The following is a 27,159-nucleotide window of genomic DNA, read 5'->3' on the forward strand; positions in this document are numbered from 1 at the left end:
ATCTCTGGCGGGCCCGGGATAGGGGTTTATTCTCTATCCTGGTGCTTCTTGATCTCTCAGCAGCTTTCGATACCATCAACCATGGTATTCTTCTGTGCCAGCTGGAGGGATTAGGAGTAGGGGGCAATGTTCTATGGTGGTTCACCTCCTACCTCTCTGGTCAGTTGCAGTCGTTAGCAGGGGGTCAGAGTTCCTTCCTTTGTGGGGTTCTTCAAGGGTCAGTTCTCTCCACCCTGCTGTTTAATATCTCCATGAAACCACTGAGTGAGATTATCTGAGGGCACGGGGTAAGTTACCATCAGTATGCTGATGACACTCAGCTGTACATTTCCAACCCGTGCAAATTCAGTGAAGCAGTGGAAGTAATGTGCCAGTGTCTGGAGGCTGCCGGGTTTGGATGGGTGTTAACAGGCTCAGACTCAACCCCAACAAGACAGAGTGGCTGTGGATTCTGCCTCCCAAGGACATGTCCATCTGTCCATCCATTACCCTTGGGGGGAACTTTTGACCCCCTCAGAGAGAGTTCGCAACTTGGGTGTCTTTCTCAATCCACAGCTGACTTCGGCTGTGGCGAGGGGGGCATTCGCATGGGTTTGTCTGGTGCAACTATTTGTCTATTTGGACAGGGAGTCTTTACTCACAATCACTCATGCCCTTATCACCTTGAGGTTTGACTACTGCAATGGTCTCTACAAAGGGCTACCTTTGAAGAGTGTTCAGAAACTGGAAATCGTGCAAAACACAGTTGTGTGAGAGTCATAGGCCTTCCCAGGTATGCCCATGTTTCTCCAGCACTCTGCGGACTGCACTATCTGCCGATCGGTTTCCGGACGCAATTCAAGTATTGGTTATGACCTACAAAACCCTACATGGCATTAGATCAGATTACTTGCAGGACTGCCTCCTATTGCATGAGTCCCAGTGACCGGTTAGGTCCCACAGAGTTGGCCTTCTGTAGATCCCATCAACTAGACAATGTCACTTGGTGGGGCCTATGGGAAAAGCCTTCTCTGTGGGGGCTCCGACCCTCTGTGGTGTCTCCCCCACAGATTTGCACCACCCCCACCTTCCTTGCCTTCTGCAAGAGTCTTAAAACTCATCTATACTGCCAGGCTTGGAGCTATTTAACTCTAGCCCCCTAGCCAACAAATGTAATGTATGTTTCTTGTGTGAATGGTAATGATTGATTGTAATATTATTGGGGTTTTAGTAACTAATTTTAATTTTATTGGATTAGGATGCCCACATTGTTTTTTATATGTTGTAAGCCACCCTGAGTCCTTTGAGAGGGGCTGCATGCATATATATATATATATTTTCGTAGATTTTCACGGGTACAGGTATGACGGTCTTGGTATATTCGGGTTTCTTCCAGTGTAGGATTCAGAAATTTCTGGCAACATTTCGATGAGGTCCCACTCCTCATCTTCAGGCTGGTGCTTCTGTCCTTCGCCCTAGAACAAGGACAGAAGCACCAGCCTGAAGATGACGAGTGGGACCTTGTCAAAACATCGCCAGAAATTTCTGAATCCTACACGGGAAGAAACCCGAATATACCAAGACCGTCATATATATATATATATATTATGTCGGATCACCCTGGTATATTAAAGGAACGTCACAGCTCCTTTTTGCCTCTAGGCCCAACCCAGGGCCATTTCAAGGCAGTTAATTTATTCATAGCCGACAACTATATTCTGTATGTATCACGTTTTTTCCTGAAATTTTAAAATTAAGGGAGACTAGGATGGCACCATTTTGGCCTTGTTCTGGCCTCATCAGCTAGCCTGGTCAATATACTAGGGTGATCCGACATAAAAAACATATAGCTCCTCCCTGAGCTAAAGGGATCAGGTCTGGTGGCTCAGCTGTTAATTCTCTGCCTTACAAGGCAGAAGCTGCCGGATCAAATCCCAGTAAGGGTGTGGCTAGCTCATGAGGCCAGAACAAGGCCAAAATGGTGCCATCCTAGTCTCCCTTAATTTTAAAATTTCAGCAAAAAACATGTGATATATATATACTCTTAAATGAATTTTGGCTAAGGATTTTTATTTAGTGTAGACATTAACTAACCCACATACTACAAAAAGTTGCAATAAAGCCCATTGGACTCCATATCAAGCTTCTCACGTGAAATTGTTTTTTATATGTTGTAAGCCGCCCTGAGTCCTTGGAGAGGGGCTGCAAATAAATAAATAAACAAACAAACAAATAAAATTAATTAATAATAAATAAATAAATAATAAACAAACAAACAAACAAACAAATATATGTCTACTCTTAAATGAATTTTGGCTGAAGATTTTTATTTAGTGTAGACCTTAACTAACCCACATACTACAAAAAGTTGCAATAAAGCCCATTGGACTCCAAATCAAGCTTTTCACGTGAAATTGTTTAGTGTATGGCTAATGCATAAATGTTGTGGCCCCCAAAGAATAAAGTGGGCTTTTGGGAAGAGGTGAACTGTCTACCTATTTCAATTTGACACTGCTTTCCAGCGTTAGATAGTATTTAAGACATAGAGCGGGAGAGCAAGGATGATGCCATACATACCAATAAAGTCCTCATTGTGTGCCCTCCACCTCCCATTTATGGTTTATGTTTTGTAAGCAGTTGATAAATTAAGATCTATTATCCTGTGACAGATTAATTTGGCCCAGAGACTTTGGTGAAAGATGATGTGAAAAACATGGCTCCAGAGCCACTTGTTTCTAAAGCCTGTGATAAAATTCTCATTGTTGCTATCAAATTATAATGAAAGTGATATAAGTATAAAATATCAAATGCATACATGCTATGTAATCTTATTTAACTGTGTATTTGCATTTACATTTAATTTGAGATTAAGGCTGTATAATCAAAGATTCCTTTGACTCAAACAAAAATTATCCGGTTAAATTTGGGTTACAATAACATAATTATTAAATGCATAACTTGAATACAGCTCATCTGTCTGGAACCCATACCACATCTCAGACATCAACACTCTCAAAAACGTCCAAAGATATTTCACCAGAAGAGCCCTTCACTCCTCCACTCGAAACAGAATACCCTACGAAAATAGACTATCTATCCTGGGTCTTGAAAGCTTAGAACTGCGGCGCCTAAAACAAGATTTAAGTATTGCCCACAAGATCATATGCTGCAACGTCCTTCCGGTCAACGACTACTTCAGCTTCAACCGCAACAACACAAGAGCACACAACAGATTCAAACTTAATATTAACCGCTCCAAACTTGACTGTAAAAAATATGACTTTAACAATCGAGTTGTCAAAGCGTGGAACTCATTACCGGACTCAATAGTGTCAACTCCCAACCCCCAACACTTCTCCCTTAGACTCTCCACGATTGACCTCTCCAGGTTTCTAAGAGGCCAGTAAGGGGCGTATATAAGTGCACTGATGTGCCTATCGTCCCCTGTCCAATTGTCTTTCCTTATCTCATATATCATATATATTCTCTCCTTATCTATATATATATCATATATATTCTCTCCCTCCCATCTACTTCTCTTCTTTTTACTTTCTATCGTTATATATATTACTTAATGTCTATTCTCTTCCATATGTATTGTATATTGGACAAAGAATAAATAAATAAATAAAATAAATATATTCAATTATGCTTGTAATGCTTTTTGATCTGAAAAAGTTGATTCTGAAAGAGATTGCATACCATACAGCAGGGTTTCTCAATTATTTTCTGTTACACACACACACCCGCCACCAGGGAGAACTAAACATTTGGTGCCCTGCCCAACTCTCCACCGGGATGATTGTTTGCAATATTCAGCATTTTTTCGCTGAAAAAACTCAAGTGGCTTATCAACGTGATTGTAACATGGTTAAATGATGCCTTAATTTATTTGGGTTCATGCTGTTCGCTGCCAATATTTTTAGACACAGTAAACATACCGGTCTTTCTTCATCTCTCACTGTAGTCACAGTGAAGCCAAGTGCTACTTCTGCGTCGTCATATTTCCTCATCTTGGCTTTCAGGAGACTTATGTTTGTCTCATTATCTATGCCTCTCTCCTCCTTTCTTTTCATCCCTGTTAAATATTTTCCAAGGTATCTCTTAAGGGTTTGTTATATGCACTTTGTATCTACTTCTCTGTGCTGTATGCTATTGTTCAGTGCAAAAAACCTTTACTCCCTGCAGCAAAAAAAAACAAGTCCCCCCCCCCCGGGTCACACGCCCCCTGGCATCATTCTGCGCCCCTCCAGGGGGCCCGCCCCATTATTTGAAAACCATTGCCCTACAGTAAGGATGGTAGTATTTTATATATTTATCACAGTTCAACAACAACTTTTAAAGGCACAGGTTTCCAACCCCCAATTTGTGGACCAGCATTGCCTGCACAAACAAGCAAAGCCCCAAGCAGGAAGCACACAATACCATACCCCCTCGGGTCCACAGAAAAACCTCTCTTCAGAAAACCGGTCCCTGGTGCCTAAATTGTTGGGGGCTACAGTTTTAATGGATTTTGTACATGACTATTTTCTCCAGAATAATAGACTATATGGTTGTTTTTAATCAGAATACACTTTTATTCACTTATATAACTCACAATTTCTAACCCAGCCTTTTTAATATATATTTATTTATTTGATTTTTTTATGCCATCCTTCTCTTTAGATTCAGTGCAGCTTACAACATGTTAGCAATAGCACTTTTTAACAGAGCTAGTATATTAGCTGTTTTGCTTAATTTAAAAATCTCTTTAGCTCCAATCATATGCATTGCAATTTATTTTCATAAATATTTTTCCATACATACCTTGCATATCTTTTTTGGGGCTAGACCCACTTTTTTCATTTTTTTTCATGTTTGAGCTTGATTTTTGTTTTTGTTTAACAGATGTTTTGTCAATGGCAGGAAATTTAGCTTCTGGTTTATTCCCATGAGATTTTACATTAGATTTTGGATCACTTCCAGAAATTTCATCAGCCGGGATCTGGTAATTTGAAAAGAAATACTTAACTATTAACACTAAAATCAATTTTAATATCCCATATATTGGTATTAGGAGAATTAATTTCTCTTTAGAGGAATTTATTTCTCTGTTTAATTTTCATTGAGGCAAATGTCAGTCTTTCAATCAGGATTATAGCTGGAAAAATTAAGCTTCTTTTCTTCAAATGAAGAAATTCTCTGCCTCTGCCAAAGATTTTAATAGCATTAGAAATAGTTTGGCTCAAAATCCTTGTTTAAAAAACTACTCTAAGTTGGTACATCTGCTGCAGCCCAAGCACCTCAGTTTCCAATGTGGCATCCAAATTCACCATTTAGCATGCAGCATCAATTTAATTTCAAAGAAAGTCTTTAGAACCCATGTAGATATCAGAAGGGTTCTTAGAAAATATTAGAAGATTTCTTAAATTCTAAGAGGAGTCCTCTACTCCTCTGCATGCAACAGAATACTTCATTCTACCAGACTTAACATTTTGGGCAAAGATAGCTTAGCTACATAACTTCCATTATTATTTAAATCTAGTTCATAAAATCATCTACCACAATGTCCTATCTATCAATGAATACTTTACCTTCAACTGCAATAATATATAAGCACACAATAGATTCAAAGTCAATATAAACCACTCCAAACTCAATTGCAGAAAATATGACTTTATCAATAGAGTGATCAATGCCTGGAATGCTCTACCTGACTCTGTGGTTTCTTCCTCAAACCCCAAAAGCTTTAACTTTAGACTGTCTATAGTTGGCCTCACCCCGTTTCTAAGAGGTCTGTAAGGGGCATGCATAAGTGCACCATTGTGCCTACTGTCCCCGTCTTACTGTCCTATTGTCCTAATTTACTTGTGCCTACTTTGCTTATACTGTATTTATGTTTATACCAATACCAGCTATCTTGTGCATGTTTTTGACATACATACATACATACATACATACACACACACACACACACACAGTGGCAGCTGCATCCTATTACCAATATTTATTTAGAGGTGTGTCCGCATGCCCCCAAATAAAGGTATGAAATGATAGACAGAATGCCAAGCATTTTTAAGATGTTGAGCAGCCTACTAATATTTGCCTTCTATTTTCCTCTTATAACTAACCATATGTTCCATTCCAGCCATATTGTAAGAATGTTTGTGGGATATATATATTCATATATGTGTGTGTGTGTGTGTGTGTGTGTGTGTGTGTAACATATTTTTGCTGATAATGTAAAGGAAAGGAGACTAAGGCAGTGGTCTTAACCTCTAGGCTACAGGTTCACCTCCTGTATCGCTTGTACTAGGGAAGGCTAATACATTCTAATTTTAAAAAATCAAAATAAATAAACTTTTAATTTGCTAATGCTTATTCGTGCACCAATGATAGTGGGATTGTAATAATCAGTGAATTCAATTATCCTTTTTCTTTCTTCCTTATTACAGATAGAACTTAAGAGTCAGATGATTAAAGTAACAAAAGAACCTTCAAAATAAATGGAAGATTTCTTTTACATTTATCTTTCATAGCTGTTGACTATTTATATCTTGTCAATATCCCATAAAATCAGATTAAGACTGGAATTTTGCAATATTAGGAATAATAGGACCTTTTTGGCAATTGACATGTGATGGCCTTTCTTGCCCTTCAGACAGCAATGACATTTGTTATAAACTGTCTGGGAGAATATTTTTAGATAATAATTAACAATCCAACAGCTACAATTTCTAATTAGCTTCTAATTAGCCAAATTCAAATCACAGATAATATTTGACAATTTCATTTAGGAATCTAACACAGTCCTTTGGGCTAAACGTTTCTACTTGATTAACTGCATAGCTAGAATCTCCATTACCTTCAACAAGCTTTCATCAAAGTTATTATCATTCCTATTCATGTGAAAAATAATAGTGCTGATTTCAGTAATTATCATTAGGAATGTGCTTGAACTCTTTGGTTAGGGTAAGAGTTGGATTGTTAATCAATGAGTTACCTCTGTAAATTTCCCTACTCCTGTTATAAACACAAGAAGGACATCAAACCAGTGACAGGCAAAAATGAAAGAAGGGCCAAAATATTTTTCACTGGGATTTCAAGTCCTGACCCTATTTGCTTCTGAAGTATAACTCTCAAAGCCTAGCATTCTATACTCTTCAAGTAAATATGAATAAGAGTATATAATTTCAGTCATAAAGGAAGAGATTTACATGTAATAACCAAAACACAGCTTTGCACTTGAAAGACATCTGTTAGCAAAAGCAACGGGGAAGCTGGCAGGGAAGATTGCAATTTGCCCCAAGTTGCTCCCACTGCTTTATATCCCTAGGAGCCCTCTGTAGAGCCTTTCCAAGGCCTCCAATGACCCATCTGAGCTCCATAGCTCCTGCTTGTGGCACTTTCTCCATTGCACATTCATACTCCTTGCCCAAGACTCCTGTCTCTTCTTGCTTAATAACTCGTGCAGTTCTTGGATTATGATGGCAACCAGGACTGACATCACTAAGCAATGAAACACATGATGTTGCACTTTACAAATGTATTACTTAGCTATGGCAATTCTGGACCCAACTGTCATCAGAACCAAAGAACTTAACTGTAAAAGAGCAAGACCTCTACTCAGTCAACTATAAGATTTGTCTGATCAGAATCTATATTAATGCAAGTGACTTCATCTATTAGATGCCAAGCACATTCTTCACATATCCTCATTCAATCCCTCAAACCCACCCTCTGCAAAAGGTCAAGTTTACCTTCAAAGGAACACTTGGCATCATTCTAGAGACATAATAAAGTGTGTGTGGGAAATAACACTTTGACATTCTCATTATTACAATGTGGACTCTAATATGGATTCAGGCAAAATATTGGGTTAGACTTACAAAAAAGATATGTTGTGTAACATATTGTGAAACCAAGAAAAATGGAAGGAAGCAATATTGTGAATTAAGATGGTCTAAATGAATGGATGAAGGGAAAAACAATGCAAATTTAATTGTAATTGAAAGGGCTAAAATGTATGTCATAAAGCATAAGTTGGTACCATTGGTTGTTCTAGATAAGTCTAAAGGAATCTATATTTGAAAATTACAGATAGTTCTCATTTAGTAACTGGTTTGTTTAGCAAATGTTCAGTTTCCACAGTGATGAAAAAATAACTCAGTCCTCACATTTATAATTGTCACAGATGTGTAAAGCAAAGTAAAACTGAATTAAAATCTTAAACAGAGTTGTAGTTTTTTACATAGCAAATGTACTTAATGACCAAGTTGCAGTTTCAATTGCAGTCACTAAATGAGGACTAGCTATATGTTCCAATGAATGGAGATAATAAATAAATTGAATATGATTAGGGAGGGGATTTTGTCCTATTCTGAACAAATATGATCAAGGAACTTGACATGGATGGATATGTGGCAATAAGAGAAAAGACTATAGCAAAGGCAATTTAGAGACCTAAGAATTAAACTACTAGATTGTGCTTTACATGGGATTGCTTTCAAAGAATTCTCAGAAATTATTCCAGAATGAAACAGGCCATCTGACACTTGGCACTGGGATTATATTATACCTGTGTTATGGATATTGGACTGATTACCAATTGGTTTCCAATTCAATTTAAAGTGTTACATTTGATCCATTAAGTCTATTATATATTTGTACATGTGTACCTGCAAAATTGCTTACAATCTGAATTGGTCTAAACTCTCATGTAGAAAGAAATTACTCTTATTTCTTCACTTGTAAGAAGTGAACAGAGCTGGTTAGGAGATGCAACTTTTCAGTTTTGTGCAAATTTGAACTTTTATTTATTTTATTTTGTTGAGCATGTATTAGATAACAGATATAAGAGTAAACATGATTATGAATACACGAGATGAATATAAATAAAAGGGAATGTTAGGACAGGGACAGTAGGCACGCTCCTTACAAACCTCTTAGGAATGGAGTGAGGTCAACAGTGGACAATCTAAAGTTAAAGTTTTGGGGGTTTGGGGAAGAAATTACAGAGTCAGGTAGTGCATTCCAGGCATTGACAACTCTGTTGCTGAACTTGAGAGTTGATGGCTGAATATGATAAAATTATGGAAGTAAACTATGCATGAAACCATGCATGAAAATAAGTGAAATGCTCAACAAATGGTTCACAGTGCCAAGCAGGGATGCACTACCATGACTGTTAAATAAGTTTATAGATAAATGTATATGAATGCTTATGGTGATTAAGTTAGAGATAAGTTTCCTGGGAATATGAATGCATGTGTATTTCTATAAACAGAAGATGAGGTTTTCTGATTTGGAGCATATGTTTGACTAGGAGTTAACTAACACATACAAGGCAAAAACAATGATGCAATAAGATTGTTGTTTTTTACTGGAAAATTGAGTAAATGCAAATTATACATAAATGATGAAGAATTAGGTCAAATAAATGAATTTGTATACCATGTTTTCATAGATTTTTATGGGTACAGGTATGAAGGTCTTGGCATATTCGGGTTTCTTACCGTGTAGGATTTCGAGATTTCTAGAGACGTTTCGACGAGGTCCCTCTCGTCATCTTCAGGCTGGTGCTTCTGTCCTTGTTCTAGGGCGAACCTGTTCTAGGTGTTCGCCCTAGAACAAGGACAGAAGCACCAGCCTGAAGATGACGAGTGGGACCTCGTCGAAACGTCGCCAAAAATCTATAAATCCTACACGGGAAGAAACCCGAATATGCCAAAACCTTCATATATATATATGCCTGGGGCCGCTGCACCCTCCCGCTCCCACTGCCAGTGCCCTCCCCCTGGGCCCCAAAGGATACATGTTGCCGTCCCCGCCAGGGAAGCTCCAGCTGGGCGGGGCACTGCCGGCACCTCCGCTCTTCAGCTCTTGCTCGCCGCCGCCATCCCCCGGCTACTACCCGGTGCTGCTGCTGATGGCACCCTCCCGCTCCCACTGCCAGTGCCCTCCCGCTGGGCCCCAAAGGACACTTGCTGCCAACGCCAGGGAAAGTCCAGCTGGGCGGGGCGCTGCAGGTGCCTCCGACCTGGAACTCCCGCTCGCAGCCGCCACCCGGCTACTGTCCGATGCCGCTGTTGCCGGCGCTCTCCTGCTGGGCCCCAAAGCTCATCTTCCACAAAGAATGAAGGCGCAAAAAAGGAGACCTGAAGAATGAAGCTCAGCTTCCAGTCTCGGAAGCTGAGCTTCATGGCACACCTGACCATGTCTCGCGGCACACTAGTGTGCCTCGGCACACTGGTTGAAAAACACTGTATTAGACAAATGGTTGTTCTTTTCTTTCCTTATCCTATAATTTCTTTGCCTTATTATTTCTTATTTCTTTTCTATAACTTGCCTAACTTTGTTTACCATGAAAGGCAACAGAGTGATTAATATCTGTGTTTAATATTTGTTCATTTGAAAGGTTAAACTTATGCAAAATATATTATAATGTGTTATCTTCAGGGGTGGGCAACAGGCAGGATGGGGTGGAACACAGTTCCACCGGCAGAAATGAAGCTGTGTGCCCAGCTCCAACTGGCTATTCCCCCCTCCCAACTTCTTCCTCTTCCTCGGAAAGCGGCTGGGAGATGAGCACCGGCAGGAGTTGCAGGGGGCCCATTTCCTCCCCCTTCTTTTCTCAACAGCTGATCGGTACCCATTCGCCTAGCTACACAGCCTGAGACAGGGGCTGACCCAGGAAGGAGAGTGCAGGAAACACAAAGCAAATTGTTACCCCAGAGAACAACACTGGTGAGGTTGTAAGTTGAGGACTTAACAGTTCACTTGAACGATGATGATCATTCAAGCCACTCCCACCTGATTACATGGCTTGCAAGCCATTCCTACCCAGTCATGTGACCATCAAGCCACACCCACAAAATAAGCCACACCCAAAGCGTGGCAGTAAAAATTTTGGCTGCCCATTACTAGTTATCTTTACTTAATTCTCTATTAAACAAGCAATTTTCTTTTCAGAACACAGAAGAAACCACCTCTCTAGCAATACTCTTAGAGAATGGAATGGTCTATACTTCAGCAAATTTTTCCAAAATGTTTTTTTTATTGTTATTCCTCTTGATGCTCCTCTGATACTACCTCTCAGCTCCAATTTTCAGTAAGACTGTTATAAGACCTGAAGCGAATGAAATGTGTCTTGAATTGAAAAGAAAAACCACCCTGATTCTCCATAACTCCAAGAGTTATTATCTTCGGTCTTCATAATAATTCTAAGATATACAATAATATGAACTCCTATGCTCCAGAATTAAAAGATACACCAGGATTTTGCATTTTAAAAAGCTGCTTGTGTCTTTATTAGAACATGTTTCCTACTTCACATCTAAAGTTAGCAAATACTTGCCTGTCTATTAACAGGAAGTCTTGAAATCCATGGCCTTTCATATCTACGCACTGGAGAGATAGATGATAAACTTCTCTGCCTTAGTTCTTGTTTGCTCTGTTCTCGTTTTTTATCAGACTGGTCTTTAATGTGCTCTTGTTTTCTTAGGCAGGCCTAATAAATAAACCATATATCTATTTTAAATGAGTAGCATGTGGAGGCTTACATTCAAATAATAGCTAATGGAATCTGGCCACATATCCATAACACCCTCTACCAATTTTTCCCAATCAGAAGCTCTCCAGATTTCTTGAAATATACGTCAACCTAGTATCTACGAACAACAATGTTTAATTTGGGGAGGATTACTTCTGGTTCATGTTCTTTGTTAAAAAAAAAATCAAATACTGAAATATAATTTGTTACCTGATACTCTGAATCCATCTTGTGCTGCATCTCTCTTAGGTACTGAGCATCACTGATAAACTTCTGTCTTTCCTTTGCTTCATACATGGCAATCTTTCAGGAAAACCTATCAAAACATATTCAAATTACATCTTTATTGCAGTCACAAACCAGCATATGAAAGATAGGGAACATTAATTTTAAAAGGATAATGGAAATATCAAAAATATAAATCTAAGAAAAACTACAAAGAACTAGAAAATATAAAAAATATAAGAATTACAACTAAAAATATTTATAAAAAGCAAACCCAAAAGATTCTGATGGTAGAACAAGAAGCAATGGATGGAAACTAAACAAGGAAAGAAGTAACATAGAACTAAGGAGAAATTTCCTGACAGTTAGAGCAATTAATCAGTGGAACAGCTTGCCTCCAGAAATTGTGAATGCTCCAACACTGGAAGAAGATGTTGGATAACCATTTTCTGAAGTAGTGTAGGGTTATCTGCCTAAGCAGGGGTTGAACTAGAAGACCTCCAAGGTCTTTCCCAACTTTGTTGCTGTTGTTGTTATTGTTATTTTATTCACAAAAAACAGTAATACACAGCAAACGAAATTGATATAGTACTAGATTTTGTATCACAATATCACTTCCCAAGCGTCTAGGACTGAGTGATGTATTTTCGTATGATGTGCACAGATCCAAGTATGGTGGCCTTTTGAAATCGAGAGATCGTGATTTTTGTCAATGTTTATTCTTTTCAAATGCTGGCTGAAGTCTTTTGGCACAGTGCCCGGTGTGCCAATTGTTGTGAGTGATCCTTGTCCACCTCATGTCATGCTTGATTCCCATAAAATGACATTGTTTAATAAATAGAACCTGGCATATTCCAACGTTCTCCTAAATAATTAATTAATATCCTAACTAATTAATTGTAAATATATTGTAAATATCTCACAAATATCTAAGTTCTGTGCTACCTAGGGCAGCATAGTTACCATCCCACTCTGAACATTAACCCAAGACCCACAAATAACCAGGCGGAAAATTGAGAGAACAGAACTATGAACACCAATTAGCAACAAGAAGATACTATGAAATCTCCATAACCTTATAACAAACTGAAAATTTAATCAGTTTCAGCAAAGAAAGTAAATATTTTATACCAAGCAAGATTTAAAAAAACACAAAAGAATTCTTAGCAACATGGTAGTGATAAACAGAAACACTGAGATAAATCTCATTTACAAACTACAGTATTTTTTTTAAAAAGAAACAACCAAAAATCAAAACAGAACTAAACATGTTCTTTATTGCATACCTATTAACCAATACCCCAGATAAACAAGAATCAGCATCAGATAAACAAAAATAATAAAGAAACAATACCCTGCAAATAAGGAATAAAAAACAGTCTTACCCCAACTGAGGCTGGTAAGACAAGCTACTACATATAAATTGCATTTCCCCAAAGGGTTAAAATGCTACCTAGTCTGATAATGAATTTCTCTGTGAAGAGAAGCAAACTCAGAGAACATCTAAAACCCAAGAGTAATTGTATGGCATAAAAGTAAATATGGCATAAAAGTAAGAATATTTCATTTAATATGTCTAATAAATCTAGAGGAGATAAGGTCAGTCATTAATGAATGTTGGATAAATGTGACTATAGAACATGTTTTAGCAATACAGAAGAAATACACTAAAGAGTTTTAATCATATAGACAGACTGAATCAAGACTGAATTGCAAAACAAATATATGAAAAAACAGTGCATCAGTCAAGAATTAGGGAAAGACCAAAAATATTGTGCTGGGATGGAGTTACAAGGAAAACCATTCAGTAATTGCAATGTATGAAGCACTTATTGAAAGATAAATTACTGAAATATCATCAAATTTAAGAAAATAGCAATGCTGAGACAGGTTTGTTTGAAAAGATATTTTGAAGCATTTAGATTGTTCTATTTTACTGCATTCCTGGATGCTAAAATGATAACAATGATAACAAAATTAGAACAACTTTATTCACTAAGCTGTTTAACCAATAGTTCAATTATTATCTGGGCAGGGTAATCTGGAGCAGAGGAATAGTGATATTCAGGATTGTCTGATTCAACCCCCTCTGCTGAATGTGTAGACAGAAGCAAATAGGGACCCGACTACACACACATACCCCCGGCTCGGTATGGATGAGATATGTCTGCGGAGAAGAGCGGCATACAAATCTAATCAATCAATCAATCAATCAATCAATCAATCAATCAATAAATAAATAAATAAGTGACCTGCTGGAGAGGATGGGAAACAGTAGGGCTGGGGAGGAGATCTCTGGGGGAAGGGAGAGCCAGAGCATCATGGTCATGACTGAGGAAAGTAGATATGGCAGGAACTGGGGAGGTAGGTGCTCATAGGGAACTAGGGAACTAGGACTCGTTCTCTCAGAGTGATTCCTTGTTCTGGCCCTTCGGGTTCACCCCGTATAACTGGTGACAGGAGATATCAGGGCCCTGGCCTCAGGGCTGCTGCTGTTGAATGTCAGATCTATTGCCATGGGGCGGGGGTTCTCTGGACTCTGGCAACCAAAAAAGGTCAACTGGCGTGGCCGCAGGCAAAGGCCTTCTCTGTGGCAGTTCCAGCTCTCTGGAACTAGCTGTCCCCAGAGATCTGTACCCTCCCCACCCTACTAGCCTTCCCTAAAGCTGTAAAGACCTGGTTTTCTCGGCTGGCCTAGTCAGTGACTGAATGAGATATCATCTAGATCCGTCCATGAGAGATATTGAGAGAAATGTATGGCTTTTGTAGTTATTTTAAAATTGTTCTTTTAAATGTTGTTTTATTTGTTGTAAGCTGACCAGAGTCCTTGAGGAGTTGGGTGGCTTATAAATCAGACAGACGGACGGACGGACGGACAGACAGATAAATTTGAGAATTGAATCCATAGCTCTGTATGCAATTCAGCCTGCAAAAATGTTTATTTAATCTGACTCAGACCCCCAAGTTACAAAAAACATTTGAATTACCATATTGTATAAAGAGCCATTTCCCCCATTTTCTACCAAAGTGTTTCTCTTTGCTGTGAAGTTTAAATAGACTGGAATACAGTAGACTTATACAGTAGACTTATACCTGTATAAGTCCTTAACTTACAATTGAGCCCAAAATTTCTGTTACTAAGTGAAATATTTATTACGTTTTTCTCAATGAGGTTTGCTCCATTTTAAAACTCTTCTTGCCATAGTTAAATGAATCAATGAAATTGGTAAATTTGTAACATGGATATTAAGTGAATCTGTCTTCCTCATTGACATTACCTCTCAGAAAGTTGCAAAGGGGGAATCACATGATTCCTGAACTCTGCAACAATTATAAATATGAGTCAGTTGCCAAGCATCTGAATTTTGATCATGTGACCTTGAGGACGTTGCTATGGTTGTAAGTGTGAAAAATGATCATAACTTTTTTCAGTGATGTTGTAACTTGGTATCGGTACATGGTGGATCACATTCAGTTTGAGATTATGGATAAGAGGATGAATTCGGCTAATGAAATCAATCTGCGGGAACTGATGGGACGATGGGACAAGGTAAGAGGATACGTGGTCAGTAGAATTCGAGACCAAGCTATAAATAATAAATTAGAATCACTTTATAATATGTAAATAGATATATTGTTTTTAAATTAAAATGGTATGTACAAAATATGCCCCCATTTTGGTGGAGGGGTGTAAATGTTGTCTGGTGGCGGGCACTAAAATACTAAGCACCTTGTTATATGTTGTGTGTATGTTCTATTGTTATAAAATCAATAAAATATTTTTTTTTAAAAATGATGCTGTAACTTTAAATAGTCACTAAATGAACTATTGTACACTGACGACTATCTGTACTTAACAGACAGAAATCTGGTCATCCATTCTACGTCAGATGTTAGCAGCTTGATGTTAGTTGTGTAGGCCCAGTGATGAAATAAAAGCTGAATCTGAATCTACAGTACAGTCCTGATTAAGCAGCATATATGTGATCTCACTTCTAAAACTATTGGAGAGATTCTATCAGAATGCAATGCTCTTCTAATTTCTGTTTTCTATTAATTACTATCATATGTGAAATGAAACATTTTCTTGCATCCTTTTTATCAAAATTAAAGGGACTCAACATAAAGTTCACTTTGAATTCAAATGGCATAATGAGTTGAAACTTTGGATAATGCTGCATGCAAACTGTTATAACAGTTATCATATAAGATCTATTTAATGTTTTCTCTGTAGCAAGGCTACTGATAGTTTCCATTTGTTTTTCTGTTTTAGTAGTTCTATTAATTCTAAATGCTCTTACATTCAGGATCACTGCAGCTTTTGTTGCCCTCTCATTGCTGTGCCCTGTTATGCAGAATTGATCCTCTAGAGGCAGGCTTGTCACTCTACGTAAAGTAGATGGAAAGACAGAAAGGAAAAAGAAAGGTAATTAGAGAGGGGAGGAAAGGACACAAGAAAAAAATGGAATATTATATTATAGACAAGGCAGAGAGAAACACAGTTGCAACTAAATACTTTGGTTCTTTGAAGTCCAAACATTCTGTTTCCTGGGCATATGTAATGACTTAACAATATACTGAGAACTATGATACGTCATAGATGAGACCACTTGCACTAGCACAGAGATGGGTAACTATTTTGTAATAAATATTTTTCCCTGCATAGTTTTTTCTTTGAGCGCTCCAAAGGATATGCACTACAATTTTATTGAATCAGCAGAACCAATTATTTTTTCTCAGTGAGATGGGGGGCAGCACTTTTAAAATAAAGATTGATACAGAAATAATCTTGAAATCCAACTGTTATATCAGTAAATTTTCATTGTATAACTTTGTAGAATTCTGAAAATCTGGACACTAGATTTGCCAATTTCACCCTCATAAAAGGCGGCAATATGAGGCATATTGAACTCAGTAAGGAATAATTTAGAATGTGTATAGAAGTAGAATAAGCGGATTGAGGCTTGTTTTTTGTGTAGAGAGGAGCTTTAAAGTCAATCTTGATTCCTGATGACTGCCTGGACAAATTCCTACACCTTGTTTTCATACTGATAACTTAATCTCTTTCATTGAAAGCATTTCCATGAATAATATTCTAAAAATGTTGACGTTGGCTCATTAGATATATGTTTCTGGACATATTGTGATTTGGTTCATATCTATAATAGCTTCTTTAACAATGGTTTATTGAATACAAACATTATGTTTAGTTTATACAATTATAAACTATAATTTATAAATGAAAATAGTGCGTTCACATAACATGCTAAACCAAAGGTAATATGTACTGTAGTTAATGTGTGAATTAAGCCTACAGCTTTTTAAATGAATAATCTATAGCAGGGGTGGGCAATTAATTTTGCCATGGGGCTGCATGAGAAATTGGGATGGTTTTAGAGGGCCGGACTAATATAATTAACTCAGTTCTACTCTCTTGTTTTCTTTCTCCCAAATTACACCCCCCATACACACACACACACACACACACACACACACATACAAAGAGCGCAAACCTCCCCCCCCCCCCGTTCCTTATTTATTTATTTGCCCCTTATCCCATGGATGGCATGGATGGGGCAAGCCAATCAAGGTGGAATAAGCTGATCCCTCGAATAGTCTGGACCAATGTTCCCTCTAATTTTTTTTCAGTGTGGGCAGAAAAGTATAATGTCTGAGTGGCACATTTTCATGCCTGGGCGTGGATTGATTAGAAACCCGGTCGTTAAGCAAATCTGGCTTCTCCCCCCTCCCCCATTGTCTTTGTTTGTGAGACGGTCACAAAAGGGGTCACGTGACCTCAAGACACATCAGCGGCCAAGTTTTGATCACGCGGTCATGGGGTTGCTGCGAAGGTCATAAGTGTGAAAAAGGGACATAAGTCACTTTTTTCAAGGCCGTTCAACTTTGAACAGTCAGTAAATGAATTGTTGTAAGTCGAGGACAACCTGCCTTCCCAGATGTTTTCTGTGGAGCTTCAAAATGGACTTCTGATCTGCTTCTAAAAGAGTGCACTGGTCAGATAGATAATCCTCAACTTCTGTTCTGAACCCAATGGAGGCCAAGGTTTCTATCTCCTGAGTAAGACGGTTATTAAGTGAGCTCTGCCTCACTTTCTTGCCAAAGTCGTTAAGTGAATCCCTGCAGTTGCTTGTCAGAAGATCCCAAAAGATGTTCACATAACCCTGGGACATTGCCACCATCATAACTACAGACCAGTTGCCAAATGTCCAATGTTTGATCCAATAACCTCTTTATTTTTCTAACAAAGTCCTTCCTTCCTAGAAGGAAGAATAGAAAGAATAAAATGGAAAAGGGGATTAAAAGGGTATACAAAAAAAAAAGGGGGTTCGGTTCAAAGATCTGCTCAGATTTTTAAAATTGGAGTTTGAGAAGGGTTGATTAAGCTTGGAGTATTATTTTGTTTGCTCTTTTTAACTTTAATTATTTTTTCTATTGAGATTTAGGAATTGCTGATCTGTTTTAATAAAGTTAGAAGTATTAATTATAATAAGATATGTAGTAGGTGATACTGATTTGGATTAATGCATAAATGAAATTTAATTTAGAATTGTTGGGGGGGATTAATGATGTTAATGATTTTTAATTGATTGAAAATAGAGAATATTTAGAATCCCCCCCTTTTTTTCTTTTCTCAAATTGACTGAAATTTAAGATTAATAATTAAGTAAGAAATGTAGATAAGTATTAATTGGCTAAGTGTTAGATGGGCTGAAATAATTTTTAACTTTGGGATTAGGTAAATGTACCATTTAGAGGGGGGAAGAAGTCTGTAATTCGTATATGTTTATGTTTTGTTTTTAATTTGCTTTGGTTAACATCTGATTGGCTATACAAGGTTTTCTTGGTTTATAGAAAAATGTATAAAGAAAGGAAGGAAGCACTTTGGCATAATGGTTAAGCTAGAAATATAATTGTTGTACTTCTTGAAGGAACATTAAGGAGGGAATTTAATTAAAAGAAAATGTACGTAACTGGATGACAAAATTAGAAAAAAAAACTTTTGCAACTTTTTTGATGATTGATATTAGTTACTAATAAAATACCACATTTTATTCATGGAAAATTAGATGGTACACTGTACTGTTTAAATGTATGTTGAGAGAATTTTTTAAAAAAAAATTAACACCCCCCCCCAAAAGTCCTTCCTTCCTCTTTCCTTCCTTTCATTTCATTCTTCCTCCTTCCTTCCTTCCTTCCTTCCTTCCTTGTTCCCTCCATTTCTCCTTCCTTCCTCCATTCCTCCCTTCATTCTTTGTTCCTTCCATTTCTCCTTCCTTCCTTCCTTCCTTCCTTTCCTCCCTTCCTCTCCACTTCTCTTTCCCTCCCTCTCCCTTTTCTTTCTTTCTCTCCACTTCTTTTTCTCTCTTTCTCTCTCTTTTCCTTCTCTCTCATTCTCTCTTTCCAGGTCTCTCTCATTTCTTTGTCTTCTCCCTCTCTCTCCCCCTTCACACTCTCATTTGTTTATCTCTCCTCCCTTGTGTGTCCAATCACACTTGGCCAATAAAAAAATAAAAAAGGGATCGTCCTGGAGCAGTTTCCTAAATTGGAGGGACTGTGCTGAAGGGTCTGGATCCCAGGTGTGTTGGAGAGACGTGCTGCCAAGCACTCGGCTCCATCCCATCTTGCCTTTTCACCCTTCGGCCAAGACAACCCCCCCTCTCCGAAGTTTCACGACTCCTCCCATTGTCTCAACACTCCTAGACTGGTTTTTATTTCTGAGACTTCCTAGACCGGCTTTTGTTTCTGAGGAAGTCTTTGAGCTTGCATCTCTTTTGACTGCTGGATTCCCCATTTAAAAATGGGGGGGGGATCTTTCAGGCCCTGCTTTAAACCTCCTCAGGAGGCTTTTGAGACTCCTTCACAGCAAAAAGCACTGTTCCTGGGGACGGCCCGAGACTCTGGTGCCCGGCAAAGATGGGAGGGCATCTGGGCATGAAAGGCATGTCCTCAAAGACTTTCTCAGAAACAAATGCTGGTCTAGGAAGTCTCATCCTACCGGTTTGCTGTGAAGGGTAGGGGGGAGGTAACAGAAGGAAGGAGAGAAAATAGAAGTGGTGTTTGGTCCCACGACAAAGGACATCATGACAAGGAGCAGGAGCTGCGCTGACCTCCAAGCAATGGACCCTTCCGCTCCCCAGCAAGAGGCCAACACTGCCATGAGGGGGAGGGAGGGAGAGGAGGAGACCAACTGGAGTTCCAGATTTTGGGGCTCCATGCATCCAAAGCTAGGGTTCAATCAAATCCTGTTGTCTCCCTTTCAAGATCCCACAGCCTCCAGGCACCACAAGAAAACAGCAACATCACTAGGGTGATCATGGGTACAAATACTTCAGATACTTCAACCCATGGTGACAGATTCATTAGATCAGGAGTGTCAAACTCCATTTCACTGAGCTGCACCAGGGTTGTGTTTGACCTGGGGGGAGGGCATGGCAAGCTCTACACAACTCATGTCACAGGTGCCTTGATGGTACAGGCAGCACTCGGGGGGATCCACTGTCTCCAGTGGAAGAAGATGACACCAGGGACAGTGTTAAACTCTTGTCCTCCAGAGAAGCATCGCCATCCCTCTCAGGCTACATGGAAGGCATATGCTACCCAGAGCCCTAGGCAGTGCAGGGCAAGTGCCCAGCCCACCAACTCCCAGGACATCAGCCCAAACCAGCCCATTTGCCCAATGAAGTGCCCAGCTGCGTTTGCCTCCTCCTTGAGGCTGCTGCTACTGTTCTTGCTCTCCTTGGATAGATTGTTCATGATATGTGCAACAGGGCAAAGTGTGGGGGTCAGAGGGAGGCCCACTCCCTCTCCACACAAGATGACCCAGCCTTGAAAACATTTTGAGCGATAGGATGAGACATCACCAGAAGAGGTCAGGAGGAGGAGACAAGGGGGTCGCAAAAGGGCAGTAGGGCTGCTGGGGCCAAGTGCTAAGGCAGGACTTCCTTCAGACCTTCCCTCCTTCTCATTTTAATTTGCCTTTCTTTCTTTCTTTTTCTTTGTTTCCTTCCTTTTTTCCATTTTCTTCCTTTTCTTTCCTTCTTCATTTTCCTTTCTCCCTCTCTTCCTTTTTTTCCCTTCCTTGCTCTCTTCCCATCTTTCTTTCTTTTTCTTTGTCTTTCCTCTTTTCCTTTCCTGTCCCTTTTGGAGGCTTGAATGCAAAAGGGAAAACATTTCTCGATGTCTCCTTGGCTTGTGATACTGATAATGTGGGTTTCGGGGTTGCCCTACAGAACGAGGGAATGTCTGTGGCACTGCAGCATTTGGCCATGCACTTTCATCTCCTCAATGCCACTTTTATTATTTATTTATTTATTTATTAGATTTCTATGCCCCCCTTTCTCAAGGCAACTCAGGACTAGTAGTTTGTTTTGCTAGCACTCTGCAAGTGAAAACAGAGCTCAGGAGGGGCACATGCACCCTTCCCGAGCTCCATTTTCAGCTGCAATGGCCTCCTGAAGGCCTCTGCCAGCAGAAATGGAAGGCTGTGCATTGTAGATGTTAAAAAGGTGTGGAGAAAGTATTGAACCCTGTGGCATGCCACAAGATAGTTGTTGAGAGGATGAAAGGGCGTGGCCAAATGCCACAGTACCACAGACTTTCCCTTGTTCTGCAGGACAACCCCGAAACCCACGTTATTGGGAAACCTGACTCACTTAGAGCCAGGTCAGAACCACCCTGAAGGGGTGGTGAAGAAGAGGAGCATCGCCCGTGGCAACACCCCCCCAGGGAGCCGGAACAGTCTCCTCAGCTGGTGGTGACGGGAGATGACTTTTATGTCGTCCCTAGCTAAAGAGGTCACAATCGAATGGATTTAAACTGCGAGTTGGAAGTCATCTGGAAAGGAAATCTCATGATAATTTATTATTTATTTATTATTTATTTATTTAGATTTGTATGCGGCCCCTCTCCGCAGACTCGGGGATAAGTGCTGGAGATGTGAAGAAATGAAGGTGGGTGAGCGATATTGCCAAAGAAAAGGTAAAACAAATACTTTAAAAGTTTAAGGGAAAAACAAGGACTGGAAATTAAGGAGTGGCCATTTTAATATGTGGATACTAGGGACAAACATGAATAAAAGAATATACAACTAAAGCCTACTATTAAAGATTTTGTACTGTATTTTAACAATTTGGAGTACATGAGAAATTTGACTGATGCTGCAGGAGAATCCCAGCAGAGCAAAAATGGGTGTTTCGTTGGCAATAGAAGTCCGGAGGTAGGGTTTCCAGCGAGAGGAGCCTCAGCGAAATTGCAGCATCACAAAAACACGGAAGTCCTTGAAACCCCACCTCCAGACTTCCGTGTTTTTTTGATGCTGCGATTTTGCTGAGGCTCCCCTCACTGGGAAACCCCACCTCCAGACTTCCATTGCCAGAGAAGCGCCTGTTTTTGCGCTGCTGGGATTCTCTTGCAGCATCGCAAAAACGCGGAAGTCCAGAGGTGGTGTTTCCCATGGAGGGGAGCCTCAGGGGAATCCTAGCAGCGCAAAAACGGGTGCTTCGCTGGCAACAGAAGTCTGGAGGCGGGGCATCCCAGTGGCGGTGGCTTGGGTTTGTGAGGTGAAAATAGTTTGGAAGAAAAGGCAAAAAAAATCTTAAACCCCAGGTTTGTATGTATCTCAAAAAGTTTGTAAGATGAGAGGTTTGTAAGACGAGGTATCACTCTAATATGATCACTATGTAAAGAATAAATAGTGTTGGTGCAGAATTTTAACCATTTGTTGTCTGTTTGACAACCACACAGTTATCCAATCATGAAGGGGACCAGATTTTAGTTTTTGTAAATAGTTTGCCGTGTACTACTGAATCAAAGGCTTTACAAAAGTCTATGTAAATTTCATCTATTGATTTACCGTGATCGAGTTGTGAAGTCCATATGTTTTTGCAGTATAGGAGTTGCAGGTTAGTGGATAATTTTTTTCTAAAACCAAAGTGTTAGTTAGAGTAGGTTGTTAGTTTCTAGGTGAAGAGTGATGGATTGATTTATGATTGATTCCATGACTTTGCAGGTGATGCAACATAAAGACATTGGTCTGTAATTTTCCACGTTACTTGAATCTCCTTTTTTGAAGATAGGGATGAGTGTAGCTAGTGACCATAACTTGGGTAAGAGACTAGTTCTGAAAGGATTTTTCTAAAATTATGCTTAGAGGTTCTGCTATGGTTGCGGAGAGCTTTTTAAAAGAAATATGCACATAGACTGTCAGGTCCAATGGATAGAGATGGTTTTAGGTTGTGTAATGCTTTTCCAACAGTATCTTCTGTAAAATCGATTTGTGTTAGATTGTTGAAATTGTTTGGGGCTAGGAAATATTGGGCATAAGCTATTGCTGTTTACCAAGACAGAGCCGAAGAATTTATTAAAGAGGTTGGCTTTAACAGCTTCATCATTATATTATTTACCATTTGGTCCTTTGATGGGTGGGATGTATACAAAGATGTAGAAGGCACATGTGGAATTTGTGCACAGGTTTTTTCCTTAATTGATGTGAAAATTGATACATTCAGTCTTTAATTGGTGGCTTAGATTTTGTAGCAGCTTTTAAAGTTAGCAACATAGCCAGTTTTGGTTTTCACCAAAGGAATTTTTGGGGGGATTGGAGTTTCCTTATTTTTATGGGTAATTTTTGGTTTTTTTTGTTTTCATAATTATTAGTGGTACATTACTCTCTGCATTTTGATTAAAAAAGATATTGTAGTAGTCTTCAGCAGCATTAAGGATCTGGTCCACTTTCTCAGGTCCAATGGGTCAAATGGTTCCCAGATAACAGTGGAAGACCTTGCCCCAAAGTATCTCACATAGAATTGCTTCATGCATGAGATCTAACTGGGAATGAATCCAAATGTTTGTCAGTTGTTAAACAAATTCCTCTCAATGGCCCTGAAAATTATTATCCCCTACCCCACCCCCACCCGTTCCAGTAAAGAATAGATGATCTGGAATAGGCTCACTAAGTAACATTGTGAGGATACAATAAGGGCAGAGAAATAATGATGTTTGCTGCTCTTACTGCCATAAGGTTGACCTTTGTAGCTCTAAAGCATGTCCAATCGAGTAATTTTTTGTCTTCCTCCAGCGGCGCTCTAGGCTTCTCTTAATCTTTTTAAAACCTGCTCACAGTCACTCATGCCCTCATCACCTCGAGGCTCGACTACTGTAATGCTCTCTACATGGGGCTACCTTTGAAAAGTGTTCGGAAACTTCAGATCGTGCAGAATGCAGCTGCGAGAGCAATCATGGGCTTTCCTAAATATGCCCATGTTACACCAACACTCCGCAGTCTGCATTGGTTGCCGATCAGTTTCCGGTCACAATTCAAAGTGTTGGTTATGACCTATAAAGCCCTTCATGGCACCGGACCAGAATATCTCTGGGACCGCCTTCTGCTGCACGAATCCCAGCGACCAGTTAGGTCCCACAGAGTTGGCCTTCTCCGGGTCCCGTCAACTAAACAATGTCGTTTGGCGGGACCCAGGGGAAGAGCCTTCCCTGTGGCGGCCCCGACCCTTTGGAATCAACTCCCCCCAGATATCAGAGTTGCCCCCACCCTCCTAGCCTTTCGTAAGCTCCTTAAAACCCACCTCTGTCGTCAGGCATGGGGGAATTGACATGTTCCTTCCCCCCTAGGCTTATAAAATTTATGTATGGTATGCTAGTGTGTATGATTGGTTTTAACTTGTGGTGTTTTAAAATTAATTTAAATATTGGATTTGTTTACATTGTATGGCGATTGCTGTGAGCCGCCCCGAGTCTGCGGAGAGGGGCGGCATACAAATCTGATTAATAAATAAATAAATAAAACCTGTATTATTATATTAAATCTACATAGATCATGTAGTTCTTTCATGGTCTTTTATATTATGTTATATTTGGGTGAATTTTATTTATTTTGGATGGTCCTAATAAAAAGATATAATTTGATGGAATGGTTAAATGCTTGACTGGCTAGAAATTGGGAGATCATTAGTTTTGCCTTAGGCCCAAAACCAACTAGGTGATTTTGAGCTAGTCCACTCTCAGTCCTAAGAAGATGACAGTGGCAAACCTCTTTTTAAAATTATGCCAAGAATACAGGGACTTACCTGACTGATTCCCAAAAGTCAAAACTGACTGAAAGCACAACACAAAATGAAACAGGTTAACTGTCTAATCATAAACCCTTTCCCCAGGCAGGATCATCAGGTGATAGTTTCCAGTGGCTTCAGTTCCCTTAATATAGATACAAATATTACAGAGAAGGTAAAAAGTGTCAAAAATGTCTATGTTTACTTCGTAGACATTTAGTTAGTCACATTTTAACTAGGGATATATGTACCTGTGTGTCTCGGTTTTTAAGTCTGTTATTGTTAAATAAACCGTAAGAATTCTCCAATGATACTGGGAACAGAATGTAAGAGGGGGGGGGGGAAGAGATGTCTTTCACAAGCGAGTCATAAAGATATAAAAACTGCGGCGGCCATCGCCAGAAATGGAATAGCATCCATAATAGTAAGCAAACTGTATATGTAAAAGTTAATCTCGCAATCGAAAAGGGGGAGGGGCATATAACCCTTTCGTATTTAAATAACTATGAGCTGAGAACGACTGTTCGCCAAGAAATCTCTCACCTTCCTATTTTTGGTCCGCCTGCCTCGAGCGCGTTCGCGCTTTCTTTCTCTCCAAGCCGTCGGGTAGCGTCTACCCGTTTCCTAGCAACCCCATAGTTCCGGTTTAGGGAATAGAGAACGAGCGAGCGTGCGCACTATGCTGTGATGGTAAAGCACCATAGAGATAGGAAATTATAGATAATCTTTTTTTTTTAATTGCTTTTCCTTAGAGAAGCCATCTTTAATTCGCCTCGCAAGCAGATTGTTGATTTTCTTGAAGTAAAATTTTAGCGAGGAAGTTATTTCACTGACTGATTACTGTGAATTAGGATTTTCTTTTTTTTAAGTTTAAAATGAGCCAATAAACATTCATATCAATAAAGGAAAATATCTGCAGCTCGGGGTTGACATGAGGGGCTCTTTGAACTTCGTTTTGTTGCAGACGTTTCATTATTTATTTGTTTTGTCAAGTACATATTGGTGATATATAAAGATATAATAATATTCATATATGATGCTAGTAAAAAAGAAACATTAGGACGGGACGGAAGACACGCTGGTGCACTTATGCACCATTACCCAAACTAGATAGCCGCATCAGCGATAGAAGCGATTGGGGTTTGCTGTTTGCATTCATGTTTTTCGTAGAGGCGACTGTGTGCTGTATGCCTGCTGTAATTGAGATAGGCTGTCACAACAGAGATGGATTTCTTCTATTATTATTACCGTATCGAAGGAGGAGTCCGGAACTCTCGTGTATTGAATGTCTGAGTCAACAACAAGCCTTATGCGCCAATCGAAGAGCCCAAGCTGCTCGGAAGAGGCGCTTGAGGACCCGCGCCTCGCAGGGAGGAGGGCGGGGCCGAGGCTTACTTAACTGTCCGCAGTTCACGCGTTGATACTAGAGCAGCTGTTGTCTTCGTCATCTGTTGGTCTCGTCATCATGCGCAAAACAGGGCCCCTTTCCCACCCCCGCCTCTCCGCAGGCGGTGTGGGTGGCAGCGGAGGCGATTCCTTGGGTGGGTGTTTGTACTTATCCGGCCGTAAATTGGTCAGCCTTTGTGCGGGAACTCATAAACGCCTTCGTAAAAAAAAATAAAAAAATAGCGCGGAGGCGAACGATAACCCGAGGCCTGTTACAGAAATATCTTGTAATTTTGGTTCTGTATACCCTACAGATATGCATGTACATAAATGTCTACTCTGGTAACTGTCATTCACGAACGATCCAAAGGTAGAAAACTGGCCAAAGCATTTCCTTTGGTGGAGAAATTAATACTGACCTGAAATGGTGAAAATTTGAATTTCGTGCCTTCCAAATTATTGATATTGATCAACTAGCTTGCCAACTGCCAGGATTTCATACCAAATTTGTAAAACGACATGTATAGACATACTAATAAACACAGTGCAAATAAGAATGAAAGCATCCTTCCAGTTCCTCATTATATTGTCTATTCCAAATGAGAATGTATTTATTTAGCATATGCCATATCATACATGGATTAGCAATATATATTAATATTTCATCTAGGTTAGTAGAATCCAATAAAATATAAATGTTAAAAATACCTATGTCTAGGCCAGTGATGACAAACCTAGGGCACGGGTGCCACAGGTGGCACGCAGAGCCATATCTGCTGGCACTTGAGCCTTTGCCAATCTCAGCTTCAACATGCATGTGTGTGCTGGACACCTGATTTTTGACTCACACAGAAGCTCTGGGAGGGCGTTTTTGGCTTCAAGAGAGCTTCCAGGGGAATGAGGGAAGGTGTTTTTATCTGCACCCAGCTCCACGGAAGCCTTTGGAGCCTGGGG

The 27,159-nt window shown here is 39.6% G+C and overlaps 1 protein-coding gene across 8 annotated transcripts in view; it reads right to left on the reverse strand.

Annotated features, from left to right (window-relative positions):
- MARCHF10 (membrane associated ring-CH-type finger 10) overlaps positions 1 to 26,163 on the reverse strand; it is an 80,888-nt gene extending 54,725 nt beyond the window's left edge. For 2 of the 8 annotated variants that reach the window (XM_070729259.1, XM_070729261.1), the window contains exons 1-5: positions 25,363 to 25,447; positions 16,036 to 16,120; positions 11,720 to 11,825; positions 11,315 to 11,467; positions 4,786 to 4,963 (exon numbers count right to left, since the gene is read on the reverse strand). In XM_070729259.1, the coding sequence (XP_070585360.1) occupies positions 4,786 to 4,963; positions 11,315 to 11,467; positions 11,720 to 11,806 (418 nt within the window). In that variant the 5' untranslated portion in view covers positions 11,807 to 11,825; positions 16,036 to 16,120; positions 25,363 to 25,447. Of the gene's footprint in view, positions 1 to 2,130; positions 2,182 to 4,785; positions 4,964 to 11,314; positions 11,468 to 11,719; positions 11,826 to 16,035; positions 16,121 to 25,362; positions 25,457 to 26,067 lie in introns of those variants that run through there. The other 6 variants (XM_070729262.1, XM_070729260.1, XM_070729264.1 and 3 more) reach the window with 6 other exon arrangements.
- Between the last annotated feature and the right edge of the window lie 996 nt (positions 26,164 to 27,159).

Source organism: Erythrolamprus reginae, chromosome Z (assembly GCF_031021105.1).
Source record: "Erythrolamprus reginae isolate rEryReg1 chromosome Z, rEryReg1.hap1, whole genome shotgun sequence".
NCBI classification, from domain to species: domain Eukaryota; kingdom Metazoa; phylum Chordata; class Lepidosauria; order Squamata; family Dipsadidae; genus Erythrolamprus; species Erythrolamprus reginae.